This window comes from Mastomys coucha, unplaced genomic scaffold (genome assembly GCF_008632895.1).
Source record: "Mastomys coucha isolate ucsf_1 unplaced genomic scaffold, UCSF_Mcou_1 pScaffold22, whole genome shotgun sequence".
Lineage (NCBI taxonomy): Eukaryota > Metazoa > Chordata > Mammalia > Rodentia > Muridae > Mastomys > Mastomys coucha.
The window spans coordinates 157,856,922-157,879,235 of record NW_022196905.1 but is presented as its reverse complement, the minus strand read 5'-3'; the positions used below and the strand labels follow the sequence as shown (position 1 = coordinate 157,879,235).

At 46.7% G+C, this 22,314-nt stretch overlaps 1 protein-coding gene across 3 annotated transcripts in view; it reads right to left on the bottom strand.

The window, feature by feature from the left end:
- The window catches only part of Dlgap2 (DLG associated protein 2), a 663,305-nt gene that overhangs the window by 307,469 nt on the left and 333,522 nt on the right, over positions 1-22,314 (bottom strand). For all 3 annotated transcript variants that reach the window (XM_031339174.1, XM_031339172.1, XM_031339173.1), the window contains exon 3: positions 9,050-9,082. In XM_031339174.1, coding sequence (XP_031195034.1) covers positions 9,050-9,082 — 33 coding nt within the window. The remainder of the gene's footprint in view (positions 1-9,049; positions 9,083-22,314) is intronic.

The window sequence follows — 22,314 nt, the reverse complement described above, 5'->3', positions numbered from 1 at the left end:
AGAGGGAGAGAGAGGGGGAGAGAGAGAGGGAGAGAGAGAGGGAAAGAGGGAGAGGGAGAGAGAGAGGGAGAGAGAGGGAGAGAGAGAATAAAAAGCCTCACAAACCTCAAAACAAAGGCTTCCCTCTGTAGATACATATACAAGCAGATACTAAATGTTAAGTCCAAAAAAAGAGTGTTAAAAACAAGGACACAAAGCCAGAGAGGTTATGTTTTATGAAGCCTCATTCCTAGGTAAGGCAAAGCTGGAACACTGGCTCCTGCTGCTGGTGCTACATGCTTGCTCCAGGGAAGGTGATGCTCTCTGACACGAGGCAGGAGTCCAGGCAGAGAGAACAGGCATCAGAAATGATTACTGTAGAGTCAGCGTCTGCACCTCCAAGTCCATAGTGCCTGGGTTACCAATGGCCACCTTTGGCGGCTTTCTCTCTCTAACAATCTACCTTCCTTCTGGTTTCTAGAAATTTCTGGAAGACTCTGAATTCTCCTTGAATCATGTCAAGTTTGCCTATATGCTAGCATAGATAAAGACCATAGTGAACATGGTAGTCACCAAAGGGTTCTAGTATCTCTTTCTCTGCACCAATGAAGAGGGGGAGAAATATTTGGCTCAGATTTTAGAAAACCAGCCATCTATTCGATTTGCCTTTGGAACTCCAAGCCTACCATGCACATACAGTACTACACAGCACAGGGATTTTCCTGTGCCTGACTCCTTTCATGGCAGCATTTGCCAGCAGCCTTCATCAGTTGCTCACTTACATCTAGGCTCATAACCTGAGTTCTGGGTCATTAGATCACAAGATTAGCCTGGGGTGGGGGGGAGACCAATAATTCTGTGATGGCTTTGTCTCTTTCCAAGGTCATCCTCCACAGAGAGATAGCCTCAATCATTCGACACTCAGATCACTGCTAATGAGATGGAGCAATCAGAGAGAAAGCAACACAGTAAATCCACGTCCACAGCAACATGAGGCCCTGGGGAGGAGGGGCTCTCCTGGCAGCCATCATGTAAGAAGAAAAATGATGTCTGAAACCCAGATGTATAACCACAAACACAGCAGCGAGGATAGCACATAACAGACAGGACCTGGCCTATACCGCCCATCCTTTCAAATGCCATTACATCTGCTTTGTTCTCTGTGGAATGGCTTCTAGCACATTCCATGCACAGGGCAGCAATTTCATGAAGGCTGTGATCTCCCTGAGGTTAGAACACCCACCATCTTCTAACTTCCTTGCAGTTTCTTGTGAACACACCAGAACTGTGAGAACACAGTATTCAGGAGAGGCAGGAGCATCCACACGGGCAGGAGACAAAGGAAGGGGCCCAAAATGATACAGAGACACGGGGTAGAATGTAGCTTAAAAGCCTGGCCCTCTCAAGTTCTGAAGCCCTACTGTTTAAATGGGGGATGTTGCCCTAGTCTACTGTCTCCTCCAAGAAGGTATCAGACAAGTGAGCATTGCAAGTTTCTCTGAAGATAAATGAGAGGGAGGGCTGGGACTCCCACAGGATTGCAGGAAGCTGCGGAGAGTACCCATAACATGAATGCTTTCTTCGCTTTCAGAGAGTCCTGGCACTTGCTACGATATCTGCCAATCGAAGCATCAAATACTAAGCTGACCAATGAAAGGAAAGTGAGCTATAAGCTGAAACACTGAACCTCCTCTGGTGTCTCAGTCTCAGGTGCGCTAAAGTTCTGGATGTTTCTGAGACCTGCAGATCCCAGAATTCTGCCCAAGGATGTTAGCTGAGCCAGTCAGTAAAGCCACGCTCAGTCTGAAGAGCTTCATGCACTCCCTAGGATGTCAAGCACCACACCTGGCTTTCCTTCCAAAGTGGCCACCTCTGACACAAGAGACAGATGTCACCTGCTATCCTGCACTGACCTTCTCTCTGGGGACACTGTACTGTGAAGGAGATGATCATGAATTACTAGGGGGTTCTCTAATGCTTATTCTTTATTGTGCAGTGGCATCATCTATTCTGAACACATTTCCCAAATGGGATTCAAAATACAGCAATCAGACACAATAATATCAACAAGAAAATGGACAGTACTGCAACCAGACCCATCCTGAGACCCGGTACTCAAATCACCCAGGGGTTAAAAACGATCCTGAGCAAAGAGGAGGGGAAACACTCCTCATGCCAGCTGACTGTCTACATCTCAGACACTGGCTATTCTTTATAAAAAGGAAGAAACTAAAAAATTAGGGCTCATTTGTGCATTTACATCATTCAGCATAACCGCATAATTGTCCCAGTCTCAGACACCAGATGGTGTGTGCAATTCATCCTCGATTTTGCTTTATCTTATCACATTTAATATGTGGCTCCGACCAATTCTAAATGTAACACTTGCAGAATTGCCTTGGTTAATAGTAGGAGCAGGTATCTTAGCTATACCCACTTTCTCAGCAATGTACAGCTATGAGTAGGAAGGACTGGGCTGGGCACTGTGTGTACAGGTATACAGTCTTAAAAAAAGACATTGAAAATGCTGTGCTGAGCTCAGTAGATAGCACACACTATGCTCCCATAGGTGCTACTGGAAGAAAGCTGGAAGCAATGCGTAGCCAATGCACCTTACAGGGGTATGGAGCAGATCCATGCGTTAGGGTGCATCCTCAATGGAGGAGCACACAGGAAAACCCACTGGGGTGTGAGACCGTGCTGACCTGGAAGTCCTTTCCTAGACTATTGTGCTTTCAACATAAAGGTGTACCCTCTACTGCCTGTACAAACACTAACTTCTACTGAGATAGTGTATGCAAAGGGTTCTGTGCATCCTCATGGCTCTTTATAAACACACATACACACATGCAAACACACATACATACATAACATGCACATACACAAACATATACACATGCACGCACACACATGCACACGTGCACATACATACACATATGCACACACATGCTCACTCCTTTATCAGCTCTTCTATTCTTTCTTAATCATAAAAACCTTCGCATGCTGCACCTGGGAGCTATAGTTTAGTATCTGGTAACCTGAGAATGGACAATGTTTACCAAATAGCTATGTGGGCTAAGATGGCAAGCCAGTCAGAAAGGTGGCAACTTTGGACATGGAAGTTATCCTGTCAGCAATAAGGAACCTGGATAAAACCGGACCTATACTTCAGAAAGAGTGGCTTATAGTCAGCCTTAGAGAGGTCTTTCTTCGCTAGAAAGGATTTAACCAAAGTGAATCAAGAGATTCTGTGCTCTACCTTGGCTGGGGAACCCAAGGGATTCTGCCCCGGCTTCTGTGTTAGAGTTCCCAACCAAAGGGTGAGCAAACGTTTAGATGAGTACCTGCTAAATGTCACACAGGCTGTTAGTTCATAAAAGTGAGACCAAAGAGCCACCAGGCAGGTGCTTGTGGGACAGACAGTGAACAGGTGACAGGGTCCACCAGGGCTGCTGGCCACAGAACACGTATGAGGGCTCATTCTGGTGACCCGCTTCCTTGTAAAAGGCCCCGGGTCCTTCTGTGGCCATCTCCTCTCGGAACGTTTGATTTGCCTCTTCATCGCTGCAACTGTGTTTTCTTGTCAGTATGCTGAGTGAATTATAACATGTAAATGTGGTTCTGTTCTTTGGAGCTGTATCCTTTAACCAACAGATAAAGGTTCAAGTGACTAAGTAACCCTGACTAAGCATTTATTGTTGCTGGTTTTCTGCTACTATCCCGCCCCCCCTCCCTTTTAATTCTGTTTTGAGTGGCAATTGTGCCATTTCCTCCCTCCCACCCGCCACTCCCAGCCTACCTCTGGAGGTATTACTACATTCACTCTCTCTGCTATCAACTTGAAGGTAAAGAGCCACAAGGACTGGTATCTGCATTCTCTTGGCTTGATTCAATTCCACAGCTTCACTGTGAGGTCATTTGAAGGTTGTTATTTGGATTCAGCTTCGGGAACTTCCAGATTAAAGTAGCAACACACATCTTTATTTCTGGGGAGAAAATACCTCAGCCCTGGCTATTCTGACTATTCGTCCCAGTTTCCCTCCGTTGGCAGCTTCTCTCACGATCCAGATACTTTACAGCCCCTCTGGAGTCCTCAGTCCTGCATCTTTAGATCACCCTTTATCCCTTCTATGCGAAGGAAGCTCTAGGCAACAGGCTCACACCTGTTTTCCAGTTTACTGATTCTCTCTTCAGCTCCACCCACTCCACCTTACAACTTCCACAGTCACTAAACTAAGCAGTTTGGCTCATTTTTCTTTATTTTGTTTTGCGACCATTGTATACAAGCTGTTTTTTACGCCGTGGTTCCTTTTAGTTTTCGAGAACCCACTTAATCAGTACCCATGCAAGTCTGTCATAGAGTCTGTTCATTGTCCAGTGTAGTGTCTTCACCCCCTTGAAGCACATTCGCATCCTGTACAACAATCTCCTCTACTTACTGGGGGAGCGGGGAGGTGCTTGTAGAGGAGGAGGTATGATGTTCATCCAGAACACTGGTCCTAACAGTGTCTAAGCAGCCTTCACATGAATTTCAGTCCATTTCTCTTCCCACCATACAGGTGGGGGATCCAGACTTTGCCCGTGCAGAGGATGCCCATTTATGGTGAATAGCGTGTTCTACCAACACAATAGTTATAACATCGGGTATGTAACGCATGTGCTCGATCTACCCCTGGCCAGTGTTTTCAGAATTCTTTTCTTATTAGGGGAAAACGTGTGGCTGTCTAGGTTTGCACAGAGGATGCTCATCTGCCCTGTCTTTACCACCCAGTTTTACAAAGCACGGGACATGCATTATATCTGCTTACGTATCAGAGCTACTGACTCCTCACCCTGGGCTTTTCATCCCTTCAGTCCTCAGTGCCCCCCCCCTCTCTCTCTGCTGTATTGAAAGCACCTTGGGGGGAGGGGTCTTTCCTTAGGGAAAGGGGCCTTCAGCATCAGCCTAGGTTTCCAAAGTCCTGACCTCCTTCAGTACAAACTTGTACAAGGACAGCATCTGCCCGCCCCCCCACCTATCCCCCCATCCCATGCAGGTTCTTTCAGGTTTGCACTAAGTGACTCTCCCTTGTTCCTGGAAGACAGGCTGGCTGGCAGGGGCCTCGGTTCCTAGGCAACACTAATTCTTTTGGAGTGCCCGGCTCACATTGAGAACTTAATAAGAGCTGGTTATGTTCTCTTCACTCTCCAAGAACAGCAGTCAGGAAAGGCCACTGTTACCCGGAGCTCAGAGCTGAAAGGCACGCCCTTATAGAGAGCACACACACAGCAATCCGCCTTCTCTCTCCAGTGAGGCAGAACGGGTTGTGGGTGGGACAGAAATGTCTCTCTGTCCGTTTGTTTTTTTTTTCAGAGAGCAACCGACTGACTCATTATCTCTATTGTTTAGAAGTCTTGGAACCCCAGGGTGACACCCATTTGCTGAGGTGACCGGCAGTGGGGGATTTCTTATTGTTCAGAGTCACTTATGGGGAAAATCTTGAATTTCTTGTACTAAAAAAACTCAAGAGCATAATGCTCCTACGTACATTACTTCTTAGTCATGCTTTATGAGGGGAGAGAAGCAGAAATAAGAGTCTCTATGTCTAATCAAAATTCTCCAAGTGATGCGTACTTCTGTGTGTTTGAAACATCAAAATGATGATGGTGATGGTGGTGGTGATGGTGATGATGAAGATATAAAGAAGATCCTTTACCATAAGATTTTATAGACTATTTTAAAACTTAAATTTTACTTTTGGTCTGGAATTTCTACAAAGAACATTTCCAAAATGTAGACTTACATGACCACCACTGGAGGCTCCATCTTATGCCCTAAAGAATGCTTTGTGCTAAACTCCATCTGCTACCTTTTAGAATATTCCTGTGTGTAAATTTACTTTATAATAGTCTGGCTTTGCATTGTAGTTTGTTTTCATGGTGTGAACCTACAGAATCTCCTGGCACACCCGAGTGGATCTGACAGGCTCTCCCAGTCGCTCATTACACAGTTTCTCATGTCAAACCATAAACTGTAAACAGACAAGTCCATGAACCTACATATGAGCCGCCTCGTCCAGTCCAGGGTCCATGTTTTCTACTGTGCTCTTGTTAAGAGGCAAAAGGCATGACACACACACCCCAATAAAGTTTGAAATCAGGGAGGTGCTCTTATTCTCCCGTATTACAATGACAGATTACAGTCACATGTAGATCTTGTGATACATAACTCATGGTGAGCTAACAGGCGGTGGGAAAGGCAATGGAGACAGTGTGAACGTTAGGTCATTAGGTTGATGAGGTATGTTAACAAATGAGGTTGTTCCCAGTGTGCGTGCTCTGCTAGGGGAGGTCTCTCTCTCTCTAAGGTAACATGCTGCAGTGTCACCCTCCTGACAGTGCCAGACCCAGGGACAATCAAGCTACTGGCACTCAGGTTCACCGGGCAGGTGCTGCCAGGATTCACAGCTGAGCCACCTCTCTGTTCTTGCTAGGGAGAGGATATATATTTAATACCTCATTACATACATAGCCTCCACAATGCAAACTTCATAATATAGGCCATGCGGGCAATTTGCATACTGAAGCCCTGATCTGCATTTTGCATATGATTAAAATGTTGGGCTCTGAGAAAATGTGGCTTAGTCATTGCAGGGACTCGCAGCTGTAGGATCCCGAGACCCCTCAGTCAACTCTGCTCCTCGGCTCATTTGTCTGACAGACACTATCTTCCGAGTTGATGCTAATTATTCTGTTTCTCTGAAGAGACCGCTCTCTCCAAAAGAACCAACCATTAAAATGCAAATAGGTGTTTCCCACTTCGCCGGTTAGCCAGGAAAGGCTGTTAACAGCTTTCTGACGGGAGGGGGAGGCTACCTCAGCCTGGTTTCAACTCGGCCCTTTCTTGGAGGCGCGCTCAGCTTTGAGCATCCTCCTACTGCAGAGTCCTCTGGCTCTGATCCCTTCTATATGGTGGCATTTATAAGTTAACACAGGAACACCGCTGAAGAAATTACCGAACAGAAAAAAGCTGATTCTAGATTCCACTCACTGCACCGGGCCAGCTCTCACTTAGACTAATTACTTAAATGATTTAAAAACCTATGAATATTTATATGCCGGTGCTTCCGAATAACAAAGCACAGCTGAGCCCAGGCAGCCCCTCACCCTTTCTCTTGTTCGGGGGTGGGGGAGGTGGGGGGGGTAGGGGGTGGGGAACAGTCACACTTGCACAACTGAGTCAAACCCTGGGAGGGTCCTCACGGAGTCTGGCCTGCCTGGAAGGCAGCAGCAGTTTCATGAAGACTAGACTAGATGGGACCTCCACCTCATCAGGAGGTTCCTCCTAACCTCCCAGTTCCCACCCCTTGGACAGCTGCGGTTACTCTTCCATGAGGTCCAGCCTGGCTCCTCTTAAAGGTTTATAAGCTGATCCATCCTAGAGTAATACATGCTGTAGTGTGTGCTGACAAAATTTGTGATGTAGACATTAAACAAGGACAAGCATGGGGTAGTATCCCCTGAGTGTCTGGGACAGAGACGAGGACCTAACCATCCAACTCGTACAGTGAAGAGACCTGGGTCCTTCCTGGACATAGTATCCCTGCCCTGGAAATTCTAAAGAGAAACCCATACCCCTTCATGGTTTCCACACTACCTGTAATAATCTAGCTACCCATCAGCCAGCTCATGCCCGTTTTCCTGGAATCAGAAGGCGCCCTTAGGGACCACATGTAGCACACGGTACACTATCCTCAGCTGACAGCCAACTTGTGTTGTAAGAAAAGGCAAATGAAACCCATTGGGATTTGCTCAAACTGCAACCTAGGAGGTTTACTTCCTGTCCCCTCTAGTAGTCCCAGCATGCTGCAATCTTCAACAGGAGGTGGGGAAGGGGACCGTTGGACTGGAAGTCAGAGCACAGTGACTGCTCCCAAACTGGGAATAACACAGAAAAGTTGCAATGAGGAAGGATAGAGCTCCCAGCGCCCCAAGGGCCTGGGGACAGAGGATTGTCCCTTTGAAGGTTACATTGTTCTCCTAATCCAGAAAGACCAGGGACAGAGATTTATGTAAACTACCAGACTTTATCACCACTGAATCCCTGTTATGCACTTGTGCATTTAGTGACACAAAAAGAATTTGGAAAACTTTGTCAAAATACTCCTTTGCCACCAGACTGAAAGAAATCGCCTGCTGGTCAGGATTTTCAGGTTAGCTTGGTACTTGATCTGTTTTCTATTTTGCGGGGGGGGGGGGGGGGGGGGGGATGGTGGAGGGGGGGTGTCTGTCTACAAGGCAGTGAAGTCTGTTGACACCCAGGTTCCTGAGCTAGCATTAGGAATCTCCTATTAGAAGAGGGAATAGGGGCTCTAGAGCATGACCCCAAGACTACTCCTGAGCCACTACATCTCCCTGGAGCTCCAAGGGTGGCTAGGTTTGTAGCTGGTTTGTCTCTTTAAAACACAAAATCAAAACCCAGCTTCGGGAGTCCCCAGAATAGGAGCAAGACGATGGCGTCCACATTTTCTTTCCTCATCATACCATTGACAAACGCCATGTAAGTCAGCTTCCACTATTTGGAAATGTCATCTCTGAGCATCATTCCAGGAGCACAACTCCGGAAGGTCTCAACCACGGGACCTGGCTGACACTTCTGTTGGAGCCGGCAGCTTGTGCTCACTGGCACATCCCCTTGGCTTCGGTCACTGGCAATTAGGAGTAATTTCACAAAGCCTCATTTGAGGTGAACCTCAGCAGGAGCTTTGGGTAGTATTTTTAAAGCTAGCAAATGCATATTGACATCTATTATCTGAAGAAAACCAGTTGAAAATTTCTAAGTACAGTACAAAATAAAAAGAAAATATGGCCAACAGGTCATGCCACCATGCTGATCTCAGAAGAAATTCATGCCTGACACTCATGCGTTCTGTTTTTTCTCACCCATGTTTCTCACTGACCACCACAAACAATATATTCTCAACTCCAAAACTGTCCAATCAATTCATCTGTCGCAGCAGGTTGCCACCGCCAATCCAACTCATGAGACACTATGGTACCCTGGCAACTGGATCAGACACACAGTACTTACCTTCTGGCTCTCCACAAAGGGTGCACTGAGACTCTGTGGAGAGAAGAGAGAGAGGGGGGTTAGCCATGAGCACGCTGGTACACTGCTCACGAATGCAGGCAGCCACTACAGCCTCACACAGCTGGAGCTCTACTGCCCAGAGCCCCCAAGACCTTAGCACAGAGCTGCCCTGGTCCAGCAGTTGAGCAAGTTTTATCTAAAACCTGGACTTGCAAATGCCTTGAACATTATCTTTATTATGATAACAACCTCTCTGTCATATGCATAAGTGCACACCAAATCCATTTTCATAACTGTACAGGGCTCAACGCTTTCAAGCTACTTAGATGACATCGGAAGGGTGGTGTTACCATTTTCAATAGCTAGATGTTAGACGATGGCTCTGTTACAATTTACAGTTAGCATGACCTTCAGATGCAGAAAGTCTATCACATCTCATTAAAGACACCCACATCCACCAATGCTGATTGACTTTTTCATAAATCAGCCCATGGCTTCATACTTGGCTCTACAAAACGGACAGAGGGGCAGAGGACATGCTATCTACAGGATATTGTCAACGTGGAGTCACAGTGCCTACAGTATAGACACATGTATAGGAACACTGGTAAGTGCTTACAGTCCAGAGTTAGCCAGAGATAGACACATTATCCATTCCCAGAACTCCAGGACACAAGAAAGCCAAAGGCCTTCCTGGAGAATAGGGGAAGCTTCCAAACTTTGACTCTCTGGCTGACCATAGGGTATATACGGTAGGGTATATAGCATAATGGTATTCGGTTGCCCCAGGCACACATGGGGTAATAAGACATGGTGACCTAAATAGAGCCAGACAGAGTTTGAAATGCAGAGGCATGGTAACTCCTGTACCACTCAGTCATGTGTATTGGCATACACTGGCATAGTAACCTTGTGTGTACCCAGACAAACATAAGAGTGTACCAAAGGCATGGTGACATCTGTCTCTACCTAGACAATGCTGAGGTACACAGCTCTGGTGATGAGCACATGCTCACCCACACATTTTGGGGTGTATAGACATGGTGACCCAGCATGTATCCAAACACATACTCTGAAGTTCAATGGCATAGTGATGTGTGTGTGCAGGCAGGCACACAGTAGGGTGCAAAATGCCCATAGTGTCCACATGGGACCCCCATGGTAGTGGGTCACTGTGTGAAGTGTCTTACTGCCCACATGTTTTTAGGGTGGGAGCTTCAGAAGGAGATCTGACAGGGATCCCACAAGTCCCACCGGAAACAGAAGGTAAAATTTACACATAGGCAGTCCACACACCTGGTTGGTGCCATTAGTAGGGGCAATGTTGTCCTTGTCCTGACACTTCAAGCAGAAACTCCCACATGAGTCAAAACTATAACCTGTTTTCAGCAGGAGCACTCAGCCTTAGCACCCAGCCCCGAATGCAGGGGTTAGGGCCTCGCTTGGGCTCACTTGGGTTCTCTTGGGCTCTCTTGGGCTGTGGCTCTGCCTTAATCAGAGAGCAGCTGTAAAGGCTTATGCTAGCCTAGCTCCATAGAGGGCATAGAGTGTTCACTTCAAGCCCTACAGCCTGAGGTCAGATTACCACAACCCAAATAAAAGCCAGAACAGTAGCACACTGACCTTTAACCTCCACAGAAAGAGGAGGGGTGTGCGGAGGAAACATGGGCAATTAGCCTGGCACACACAGCAGTGACCAACAAGAAAGACCCTGTCTCAAACATGGTGGAAGATGGGGGCCAATAGTAGGCATTGGTCCTCACTCATATATTCATGTGAGCATGCATGCACATACACATACACACACACACACATGTACACACACACACATGCACACACATAGACACACAAGAGACACACATATACACATGCATACACACATGCATATACACAAAGAGAGACAGACACATACATATATACACATATACATATACATGCACACACACATACATGGAAACATACATAGACACTCAGACACACAGACACATACACAGTCACACACATACACACATATACACACACATGTGCATATACAGAGAAAGACACACACACACACACACACACACACACACACACACACACAGCCTATGCTTCCAGTGGTTTCTAAGATCCCACAGAAAAGAAGCCCCTCAACTTGAGCACCACAACAACTTTACATGGTGCCTAGGGACACAATGCTGAACACACATAGGTAACGGTCATGCTGGGACCCAGGCCTCTGAGGAGCAGAGGACAAGGCAGCAGTGCCCCCCATAGGGCAGCCAGCATGGGTACCATGAGTACTTACGCACTGGAGAGCAACAGCCGGTCTAACCTGCAGCAAGAAACAACCCATTCCCTGCTCTGTGGGCCTGAAGTCAAAGCTGCTGCTGCTCTGGTGTGTGAACTAAATCCTAGTCCTGGCTCTCCACTGTGGACTACAGTTCCCAGAATCCATGCCAGCACTGACCCACGGTTAGGATCTTTCCCCAGAGAGTTCATCTTATCCCAGCTGGCACACTGTGACAGCACAATAAGGTTCCTTACAGAGAATTCAACACGACAAGTCAAAGATCACCCAGAAGCCTCCAGAACAGAGATACCAGCTACCAGCTCCGCCAGTGTCAGAACAAAAGGGTCGAGCAGGTGCTCTTCCAAGCTAAACTCTTAGTGCCTCTACACCTCATGCTTAAAAGTATGATTTCCAGGATGACGACGGGGACAGGTGCTTACGCTCAGCTCTCCTGAGTGTTACCAGTGTTTCTCCATGAACGCCACAGCTGGCCTCTGCAGCTACAGCACAGACTGACAAGTGACCAGGTCTGATGGGACTTCTCAACAAACACAGTTTGAAGTCTGACAAGAGTCCCTGGTTCCTGTATTTGGAGGTTACCAGTGCAAGCACTACATACTGACATGAAGGAACTATAAGAGCCTAGTAGAGAAGGCATAATCATGACTGCCAGAAGCATTTGGAATAAGCACATGATTTGGATGGCGCTGACTACACCTGGTTGTCGGAAGTCTGGTGCAAGGTCCTATAGCTTCCAGGGAAATGCCCCACAGGCACCAAGGACTTTACCAGCACAGGCCGATGAGACGTCCAACACACTACGCAAAAGCTCCAGGCCTGGGCAGGTGGGCCGAGCAGTTATGAGGATGAAATTGAATGAGTCTCACAGGGCAGAGTGCACGGTGCATGGTGGCCAGTCCTGGACCTTAGCTTACTAACTGACAGCTTGAGTTCCCTGCAGAGGGGACAGCAGCTCTTGACTCCCATTCTTCCCTGGCCCTCCAGCCTCGGCCTTTGACTTCCTCAAGCCCAAAGGGTTGACTACCAGAGGAACCCATGATGATGAACAGTGCCCCCTTGGGATCCAGTATGACAGGGTTACACCCGTGGTCCTTCTTCCCAAGAAACACCTGCTTTGAAATATGCTGGATATAATGAGAATTGATCTGGTTATACTGAAAATTCATCTCCATTACTGAACTCATTTAAATAAGGAGACAACTCTACAAATTTATGTCAATTAACACAGACCGAGAGATCTGCCCATGATTCTATGTGAGTAGTACGTGCACCTGCGCCAGACGCAGACCCTGGAGAATCTGCTTAATCCCAGAGCTGTGGAGCATGAACAGCCAGAGCCAAACTTAACTGCTCTCTGGCATATGGTAAGTACCTTATTTTAATCTCTCAGGAAAGAAGGAACCACCTCTGTGAACTGCAAAAGCACCTGCCTCCGGAAGGAAGGAACTTTAAATGAACCCGCATATTTTACCAGAGACCCCCTCCAACTCTGTATGGGAAGCAGCACTACGCACCTTCTCCACGCTTTGTCCTGGCGAGAGCCCCTAGACACCTGCTCTCTCCTGACTACGGAGGCAGCTGGGGTTGAAAGTGCAGGTGGTGGTAGCTGAAGGGATGGGAGGGAGAAAGCAGCTCTATCCTGCCCCAAGCCCCTCGAGGGAAGAACCCTTATTTGCAGGAAAGCCTCCTTGCCCGGTTGCTGAATCACAGGCAATTCCCAAAGCCAGAATTCCAGGAGTTTATTGACAGGAGCCCCCTCATCCCGGAGGCTTATTCAAATTCATGTTCCAGTTCTGCATGCCCCAGAGGAGACCCACTGCTCTGAGCAGGATGCCTCTCAGAGTGACCCCCAGGAGGGGGAGAGGCAGAGGAAGGATGGCGGGATGAACCATGGAGAAGGAAGACTGTGGGAAGCAAGTACACCAGGCCAGATGTTGGACGCTGGGCCGTGACTAATTAGCCTCTTTCCCTGCTCTCTCCCTGTCCCTCCAGCTGAGATGTGATGACCAGATATGTGGGCATACCCAATACTACTGAGGTTATTCTTTGTCCCTTCCGGACCACGTTCCAGACTGTCTGCCCCTGGACATGAAGGTCAGGAGTGAGAAGGCACTGCTGTGCCCAGCTCTGACTCTGTCACAGTTCCACAAACAGGCAAAGCGTTTGCTGAGACCTGGGGCCAAACCACACTTAACTCCAGAACTCGGTATGATACAAGCGCATAACACATGTCATGGAAGCCCAGGACAAAATGCCTACATCACATACGACTATCTAACAGGGTATGGTCATGCCACCATGTGACTGCATGACAACCATGTGACTTGACCGAACAGGCCAGGACCTAACTACATCAATGGGAACAGCCCTGTGAATCAGAACTGGTTTTTTATGATAGGGTCTTGTAGTTCATTTCAAACATTAAACCATAAGGAGAAAGGGGCAAAAACACAGGATTTTGTCTTCAGTTTCGTTTTGAAATGTTTCTTCTTGCTCTCTTTGGATGTTGACGTCGGATCTGGGATTTGAGTGTGTCTGTGTTTTTGTGTGCGTGTGTGGAGGTGTGGGCATGCCATAGATGGCTGGACTCTGCTCTTCCTATCATATGGGTTCCAGAAACAGAACTTAGATTGTCAAGACCGACAAAAGGCACCTGCCTTTATCTGCTAGCCCATCTCCCTAGCCCTGTTTTGGAGATAGAATCTAACTTCAAAATAGTACTGTTGAGACTTGCCTTGAACTCCCAATCTTCCTTCTTCCATCTCCCAAGGGCTGAGACTACAGCCATATGCTACCGTGTCCGGTTTATACAGTGCTGGGGACTGAACTCTTCCACTGTACAGGCCAGGCAAGCAACTGAGATACATCCCCAGCGCTGGAATGTGCTTTGATGCTCATTCAGTGGCAGTTAGATAAAACCCAGTGCGGGACAGGCGTACTGGGACGCGTGTGCTTGCGGCATGTTTGTAAACTACTATTTATGTACACTTAGTAGATGTGTATGGAAAAGCCTGGAGTGGTAAATAAGAGGTTCTCAGAAGTCACCCCTAAGTAAGTTATGTAAGCACACAGTGGGACTGCACAGTAAGGTAAACCAGACAATGAGTGAGACCTTTGGATGAAACCTTTCCTACACTTAGCTAACTTTAAAAGCAAGTTTATAGTTTACAAATTTCTCAGTGTAATAGGATTTACTCATTGAGTCACTCCAAACATAGGCGAGAGGATCCGGGCCCACACCTACCGTGTTCTGATCACTCGGAACTGTTAACGATTTAAGAATAGCATTCACTACTCATTAATTTACAAGGACACACTTTGCCTCATTTGCAGAGATGCTGATGGGAGAGACCAATCGACCACAATGTAAGAGCAGAGACTCTGAAAGATAAAGCAGGCTCTCGGGGCCCTGAGATCCTCCAGTGGTACTGCTCATGGCAGGTCCATAGGGGCAGGTGGGGGAGCTGTGTGAGGGACATGGCCTTCTGCAGGAAGAGCAAGAGCCTGAGTCTTGGTGACTAGCAGGCCATCTTTATGGACACGTCAGAGACAGAAAACAGCACCCAAATGTGGGAGAGCTCACTTTAGGCCTCACACACAGGGAAAGGGGCCACGTCAGAAAGGAAGTCCTTAGATTGTCCCAGACAGGGAGGAGCCTGACACCCACTGTAAACTCAGCGAAGGGAGGTTCCTCCATTGTAACGATTGCATATAAATAGAATTCTAATTAGACTTTTTAAGTGAAAGAAAAACGCTGTGAAGGTAAACCCAAGAGCCAGTGGCTTTGGTAAAGAAACAGACACGGAAACCAACTGTACAAGTCCTGGTGGCTAGCAGAGGCCTTAGGCAGCTTTCTCCAAGCAGCACCCCAGTGTCTGGACCCCAAAGCCAGAACAGAAAGGCTAGCTACAGCTTCCTACCAGTGGATTGTGAAATACCTCATTTGGCTGAAATGATTCTAGGGCCACACATTTACCCTTCTCAGAGTATGCTTGACTTAAGGATGTTAAATAATTATTAGACTCTTTGGGGAAATAGCATCCAGTTATTATTCAATCCAAACCCGTGCTCCCTCCCGCAGAGCGCACCTGGGATTAAAGATCAGCAAGACCAGCGGCCTCCCAAGGAAAATCAATGCTGCTTTATTTCACACCACAGCTATCTACAAAACGGGACAGTGCTCATAACTGAGCCACATCCATCCAGTGATGCTCTGTGTGAGCAACCAGGGCTCTTATTTCCCCCTTCATTGAAGGAGAGGATTAAGCAGCTTGCCTGTCACTAGCCACACAGTCCTGGAAGAAACTTCTAGCTTTTGACAGTTTTCAAAATATTTCACCCGGCAGAGCATTCTGTAGTCTCACCCCAGCTCTTCATGGACACATCAGAAGTACACAAGAGCAATCAAACTGAAGCAAATTCTGACCTCCCCGATGACTCAGGAACACAAAAGGCCCATCAAAAGCTATTCAGTCAGAAGTCCACTCGAAGCCCTTCTGTCTGCTCTGGACAGCTGACACAATTGCCTCATTGTCGGCCCACAGGAGGAGGGCAGCAGTATTTCTGAGTGGCCAGGCTACTCTGGAGAATAGACACAAAATCTAAGGCTCTTAAATGGTACTAAGACCCCTGCACTTCCCACCCACCCCCACCCACAAGCCACAAGTTTTTCCCCACAGCTGTCTCTTCCAATTGACTCAACCATCCTCACAAAAACAAAGAGATGAAGCACCTGCCAGCCTTCCTTTCTAGTCTCAGTTCCATTTCTTAGTAGTACAAGTTGTTTGGGCTAGTGTTCTGTCAACGTGAAATAAACTACAATCATCTGCTAGAAGGGAACCTCAAGTGGGAAAATGCCTCCATAAGATCCAGCTGTAGGGCATTTTCTTAATTAGTGATCGATGAGGGAGGACCCAGTCAGTCCATTTTGGGAGGTGCCATCCCTGGGCTGGGGGTCCTGGGTTCTTTAAAAAAACAAGGCTGAGCAAGTCATAAGGAGCAAGTCAGTCAGCAGCACCCCTCCGCGGCCTCTGCATCAGCTCCTGCCTCCAGGGTCCTGCTCTGTGTGAGTTTCTGCCCTGACTTCCCTCAATGATGGGGTGTGACCTTAGAGTTGTAGACTAAAATAAACCCTTCCTTTCCCAAGTTGCTTTGGTCATGGAGTTTTATCACAGCAATCGTCACCCTAACTAGGACAAGAGACAACAGGAGGAGCCTCTCCTGAGGCCATGCCCTCTCTTCTCACAGGAGAAGCCTCTCCTGAGGCCATGCCCTCTAGTCTAACATGAGGAGCCTCTCCTGAGGCCACATTCTCTCTCCTGTTCTTATATATTGCTCACTCACTTCTTAGCTGAACTAGTTCGCTTGGTTCCCCAGCTCTGGTGTCATTCCCTGAGGCCAAAGTTCACCTTCCTAACCCGGATGCTGGCTGGAGAAGCTAGCCAATAATGACTGATCTAGACATTTGGTTCCATGATGGCCCTAACAGCCTGACAATCTCCTCCTGCCCCTTTCTCCTCTGGCATCCCTTGGAAGGACCTACCACATTTGTCAGGTTTCCCAGTTCTCAGCATTCTGCCTGACCAGGTTAGAGCTGCTGGGGAGGGCCCGGGTACCCTTTCCACACTAAGGTAAGCCATCAAATTCATGCAGAGTGTGAGTTATGCATTAGGACAATGGTATTTCCGCTCACTGGAGCTGGTATACTCCCCAACCCTCCAGTCGATCAAGTCAAAATTCCAGGGCAGTGGTTCTCAACCTCACTAATGCTGGGGACCCTTTAATCCAGTGCCTCGTATTGTGGCGACCACCAACCATAAAGTTATTTCATTGCTACTTCATAACTGCAACTTTGCTACTGTTAGGAATCAAGATGTAAATATCCAATATGCAGGATATGTGACTCTCATGAAAGCGTGATTCTATCCCCAAAGGGGTCGGGACCCACGGGTTGAGAACCACTGCTCCAGGTTTTGTCCAGCTCAGAATCATTCTAAGTCATGATCATCTGAGGGCAGTTGTGCTGCTTTTCACTAGAACTATAAGTGTCTGAAGCGTCCATGGTAAACAGCATCCGCTACAAAGCGAATCAAAGATGAATCGGGAGAGAGGCCAAGTTTTCTCCCTGACAACCCCTGTATCCAGCAAACAGCCAGGAAGCCTCTGCTAGCCATAACTCAAGAATCTCCCCAAAGCCCAATCACTCCCACGTCTCCTGCTGTGGTCAGGTTGACAGCATTCACCGAAGTCTAGTGAAAGCAGAGACGCCCAGGGAGCCAGGCTTCCTCTCTCTCCTCCTCAGAGGTGATGGCAAACAAGCATCTCAGAGCAGTGGACCTTTCTCTCTGGATTCTGTCTCTAGCTCACAGAACAAAGCAGGCCCTGGCCCTCGTGACAAGGAAAAGCCTTATTTCTAGGGCCCGCCCCTTGATTGATGACTTGAGGCCCTGTGCAGAGGTGTGTTAATTAAGCCTTGCAAACCCCATCTCATAGCTATGGCCTGCAGGTCACCACAGACACCAGGATCTTTTAGAGGTGTGGGAGAAGGTGGGATCTTGCAACACGTGTCAGAGGAAAGATGAGATTCTAGCATGAGGTAGAGCCAGGGCACAGGAACATAGAGCACACAGGCTCGGCCATGGAGCCGCTGTCCAGTGAAGAAGGGTGAGGTGAACAGTACACGTGAGAGATTGGTCACCCCTGACTACATGACAGAGACCAGGGGCTGAGAAATGATGAGCTAGGCACATGCCTCCCTTCCATGTAACTCTGCCAGCTTTTCTCAAGGGCTGACCATGCTGCAAGGCTAGCACTGGTGCCCAGGCAAACCATCCGCACTGTATTCTTGCAGGTCTTGTGGTTCGCTGACATTGCATCTGCTTTGGAATATCAAGGTTTTGTCTTCTCCAGACTTCACAGCTCATGCTCATTAATCTGATGTGAAATATCCAACCATCCATATGAACTTTGGCCACACCAAGAACACACCTAGAAATATTAGCCAGTCACCTGACCCTAAACAGGCACTGTATTACAGAATTTATGGCAGCACATAATTTATCATTATATGTATTTATCATTATATGTATGTGTAAATATGTAATATATATGTATAAAGAGTACATAATACAAACATGTATTTATATGCAATATGTTCCATATATACATACTTCCAAATATATGTAGATGTCACAAATACAGAGGATATACATAGACAAAAATATATGTGTGCCATGAGTATATTTCTAAGTTATAAGGTGACAGTCACTGATGCTTATGGATTTTATTAAGGCTTTTTAAACCATGTGTTCAGCCTATAAACCTTTTTTTCTTCTGTTATCAAACATAGAAAATAAATACTGACCTCAGGAGACTTGCTCCAATTTCCTCCTTATTCCTAAGGTAAAGGGACATGTATGGAAAAGCTGCCAACAGTTCCCAAGGTTTGTGGCGTGCAATGGATTGGGGTATGCTCCCCAAAAACAGGCAACCGAAGGGTAAAAAATGAGCCCCAGGCTGTACCAAGGTCACTTTCAGTTTCCCAAGCCATAACTCTCCTTGCTTGGCCCTCTCCATCAAGATCGCTCCCTGTCATCGCCTGTCACATCCCCAGTTTGTTCTGAAAGTGTCAGCAAAATATCACTTATTTTAAGGCTTTTTCTTTGTTGGTCGCGGGTACTCATTTATTACAGCAAGACTCACAGGACTCAAGAGCACGTGTGATTTAGTGGTCCGTGCGCAGGCTGTTATTTCTCTGTCAGGTCTGAGTCCCTAGCTCTGCTCTTTCAGGGGAGGACTCTGTGGAGGAGTCACAACAAGGCTTGGTGGTGGCTGTCACATTTTGGTTTTACTTGAAGTCATAGTTTCTGTTTTCTTCTCATTTTCTTTTTAGTTAACCTTTTTTTTCTTCAGCACTCTTGACTGAACTTAGGGTCTCCCACATGCAGGGCAGTGCTCTGCCATTTAGGAATCTCCTCAACTATGTTTTTCACTCTTGGTAAACATCTTTTTTTTGGGTCAGAATCTTACAAGGTTGCCTCGATGGCCCTGAATGCACTGTATTGCTAGACGCCATCCTGTCTGATGAGAAGCTGAGACAGGAGGATTAAAAGTTCAAGCCGGGCGGTGGTGGCGCACGCCTTTAATCCCAGCACTCAGGAGGCAGAGGCAGGCAGATGTCTGAGTTTAAGTCCAGCCTGGTCTACAGAGTGAGCTCCAGGACAGCCAGGGCTACACAGAGAGACCCTGTCTCAAAAAACAAACAACAAACAAAAAAGTTCAGGGCATACCTGGGCTATTCTCTGACCTAGCAAACCATTTTTCCCATTCTACTCACTAGGAATGAAAGTTTGCCCATGTCTGTCCTAAAATTGAAAGGCAATTAAACATTCTTGAGAAAGTATAGAATCTTTGAGACATGTTTTAATCTATGCTGAATGCATTTTTCAGAGTAAATCTATGAAACAGCTTTTAACTCTACAGAATGTTTTAAACTAGAGCCAAAATCATAGCTACACTGGGGAAATGTCTCCAGCTCTGAGAAGCCAATACTAGCTTTAAATACGGGCTCCCAAGACCCTGCTTCATTTTTACAACCTGAGAGAAGAGCATGAAGGAACGCCAGATCCAAGGGTTCTGCGTTGCTCCCTCCAAGGGACCGAGGTGAGATGAGCCCAGCAGGCCGTAGCCTGTGGACCTGGGGGACTTCGGCATCTCTGGCCTTGGACAAAGATGGGGAAAATAAGCAGCGGGATCTGATCAACCGCTAGTGTGTTTCCTGAATACACTGGGGAAATAACTTTCCCATTTCCAGATTTGACAGAAAATGGCTACAACACAGTTGGTTAGTTGGGGGCAGTCTTGTGGATTTACAATTTTATTTGGTAAATTGCCTATATCCCAGTCAGATCAAATGTCTTTGATGGTTTCAAAGGTATATGGAACATGCCTGCAGGAATTTGACTCCCGTCAGTCATGATGCTTAGGCCAACAGTGCTAATTCACACCATGAGTTATAATGACACAGAACAGCAGGAATGAGCTCCTGAGCAAACATTCAATGCAGAAGTGACAAGTGTCACCATTATTTCCACTGGTTCCTATCAAGAGATCCATTTCCTGAGGTCAAGCCCTAACTTCTCAGCAAGGACAGAGACACCTCTGCCTTCCTCCTTGGAGAGGATGCCAGGCCACCAAACTACACTACGTCATGCTCAGATCACATCTGGCTGCCACCACCTCTGTCTGTGCCAGTAACACTGGGTACAGAGTATGTCTTCCTTCCTGGCTCTGCCTGGAAAAATGATTATTCATTCACTAAAAAAAAAAAAGTGTCATTTATTTATTATGAGATACACTCACTTAAAATACGGGCTTCTAAGACTCATATTCATGGCGTACTTTTAAAACATAGAACACTCCTACTACTCTAAAACGGAGTCCATATGCTGTTTACAGTTTTTTTACACTTATTTGTGTGTGTGCACATGCGTCACAGCACACATGTGGAGGTTGGAAGACAGTTCTCCTGAGTCGGTCTTCTCCTTCTACCATGTGGGTTCCAGGTATCAAACTCAGATCTTTAGACTTGGCAGCAAGTTCCTTACCGGCTAAGCCACCAAACCAGTTCTACTCCACACTGTTTAGCCACTACCGGGTTTGCCAGAGGCCCCTCACACCGATGATTTCTACAAGGTTTGCCGACTCTGAGCACTTCGATATAAACGGAGCCCTACGTGTGTCTTCTCCCTGGCTTTGCTCACTTACTGACACGCTTGCCAGGGTCACCCACACTACGGCACACACGGGTGCTTCCCTCCCTTTAATTGTCATATACATCTTCGTCATTTGGATTTATGAGTCTTTATTCATTCCTCAGCTGTTTGATGGGTTTCCACATTTTGAATAACGCATCTACGAACACACACACACACACACACACACACACACACGTTCTTGAGTGGATATATGTTTCTTTTATCTTGTGTCTTGGATATACCACAAGGAATGGAATTTCAAATCATAAGCTAACCTAATAGCTAGCGTTTCAAAGAAATGTGATGGCATTTCAAGGTGAAGATCTCATTTTCCATTGTTCACAGTGGTACACTAGGCTCGCAACTTCTCCGCAATCCTGCCAACACTTACCGCCTCTCTTTGATTCCTGTCATTTTAATGGGTATGAAGTGGAATTACGTGGTATTGGTTTACATTTTCCTAGTTGCTTGCCCTGGATCTCAATGCAGTAGATGTTTGTAAATCCGGTCTATTCAAGTCCTGTGCTTGTTATTTGATTGGTTTGTCTTCTAATGACAAACATAAAAATGTATTTTGGGGGCATTATAGGCATTCTTTGCCACTTCTAGATGAGAGATGTTTTAGACGCATGATTTGCAATGTTCCCCATCTGAGGTCTTTTTGTGCCACTTTATTGATGGTAAACACAGACATAAAAGCTTCTCACTCCAATGCCTCCAGCTGACTGACATTTTGTTATTCATGCTTTTAATGTTATAGATACTTTAATCTAAGGTCACAAAAGCGTGTGTCTATGCCATTTTACAATATTCATCCTTACACTGTGGTCCATTTTGAGCTAATTTTAAAGCACAAGGTGGGGGCTGGGATTCATGCTTTTCCATGTGAACAGCCGGTAGTCATCTGCTAAAGCCGTTGATTAGGATTTGTTTTAAACATTGGTACTTTGGGAACACCAGCTCAAACAGCATTCTTCTACAATGCTTTAATCTCATGTGTTATAATTGGTTTGTCTTTCTTTCTCAGGAGATTGGTCTGCTGGCTTCAAGTCAGTCAAGTTCAGTCAACAATATAGAGTTCTGAGTGACATGATCTGTAATACACCATTCATTCAACAGATACTTATTAGGCATGCCACTGTACCAAGTACGAAGTTATGACCATACAATGTTTGGAAGGAACACACATACATACACACACACACACACACACACAC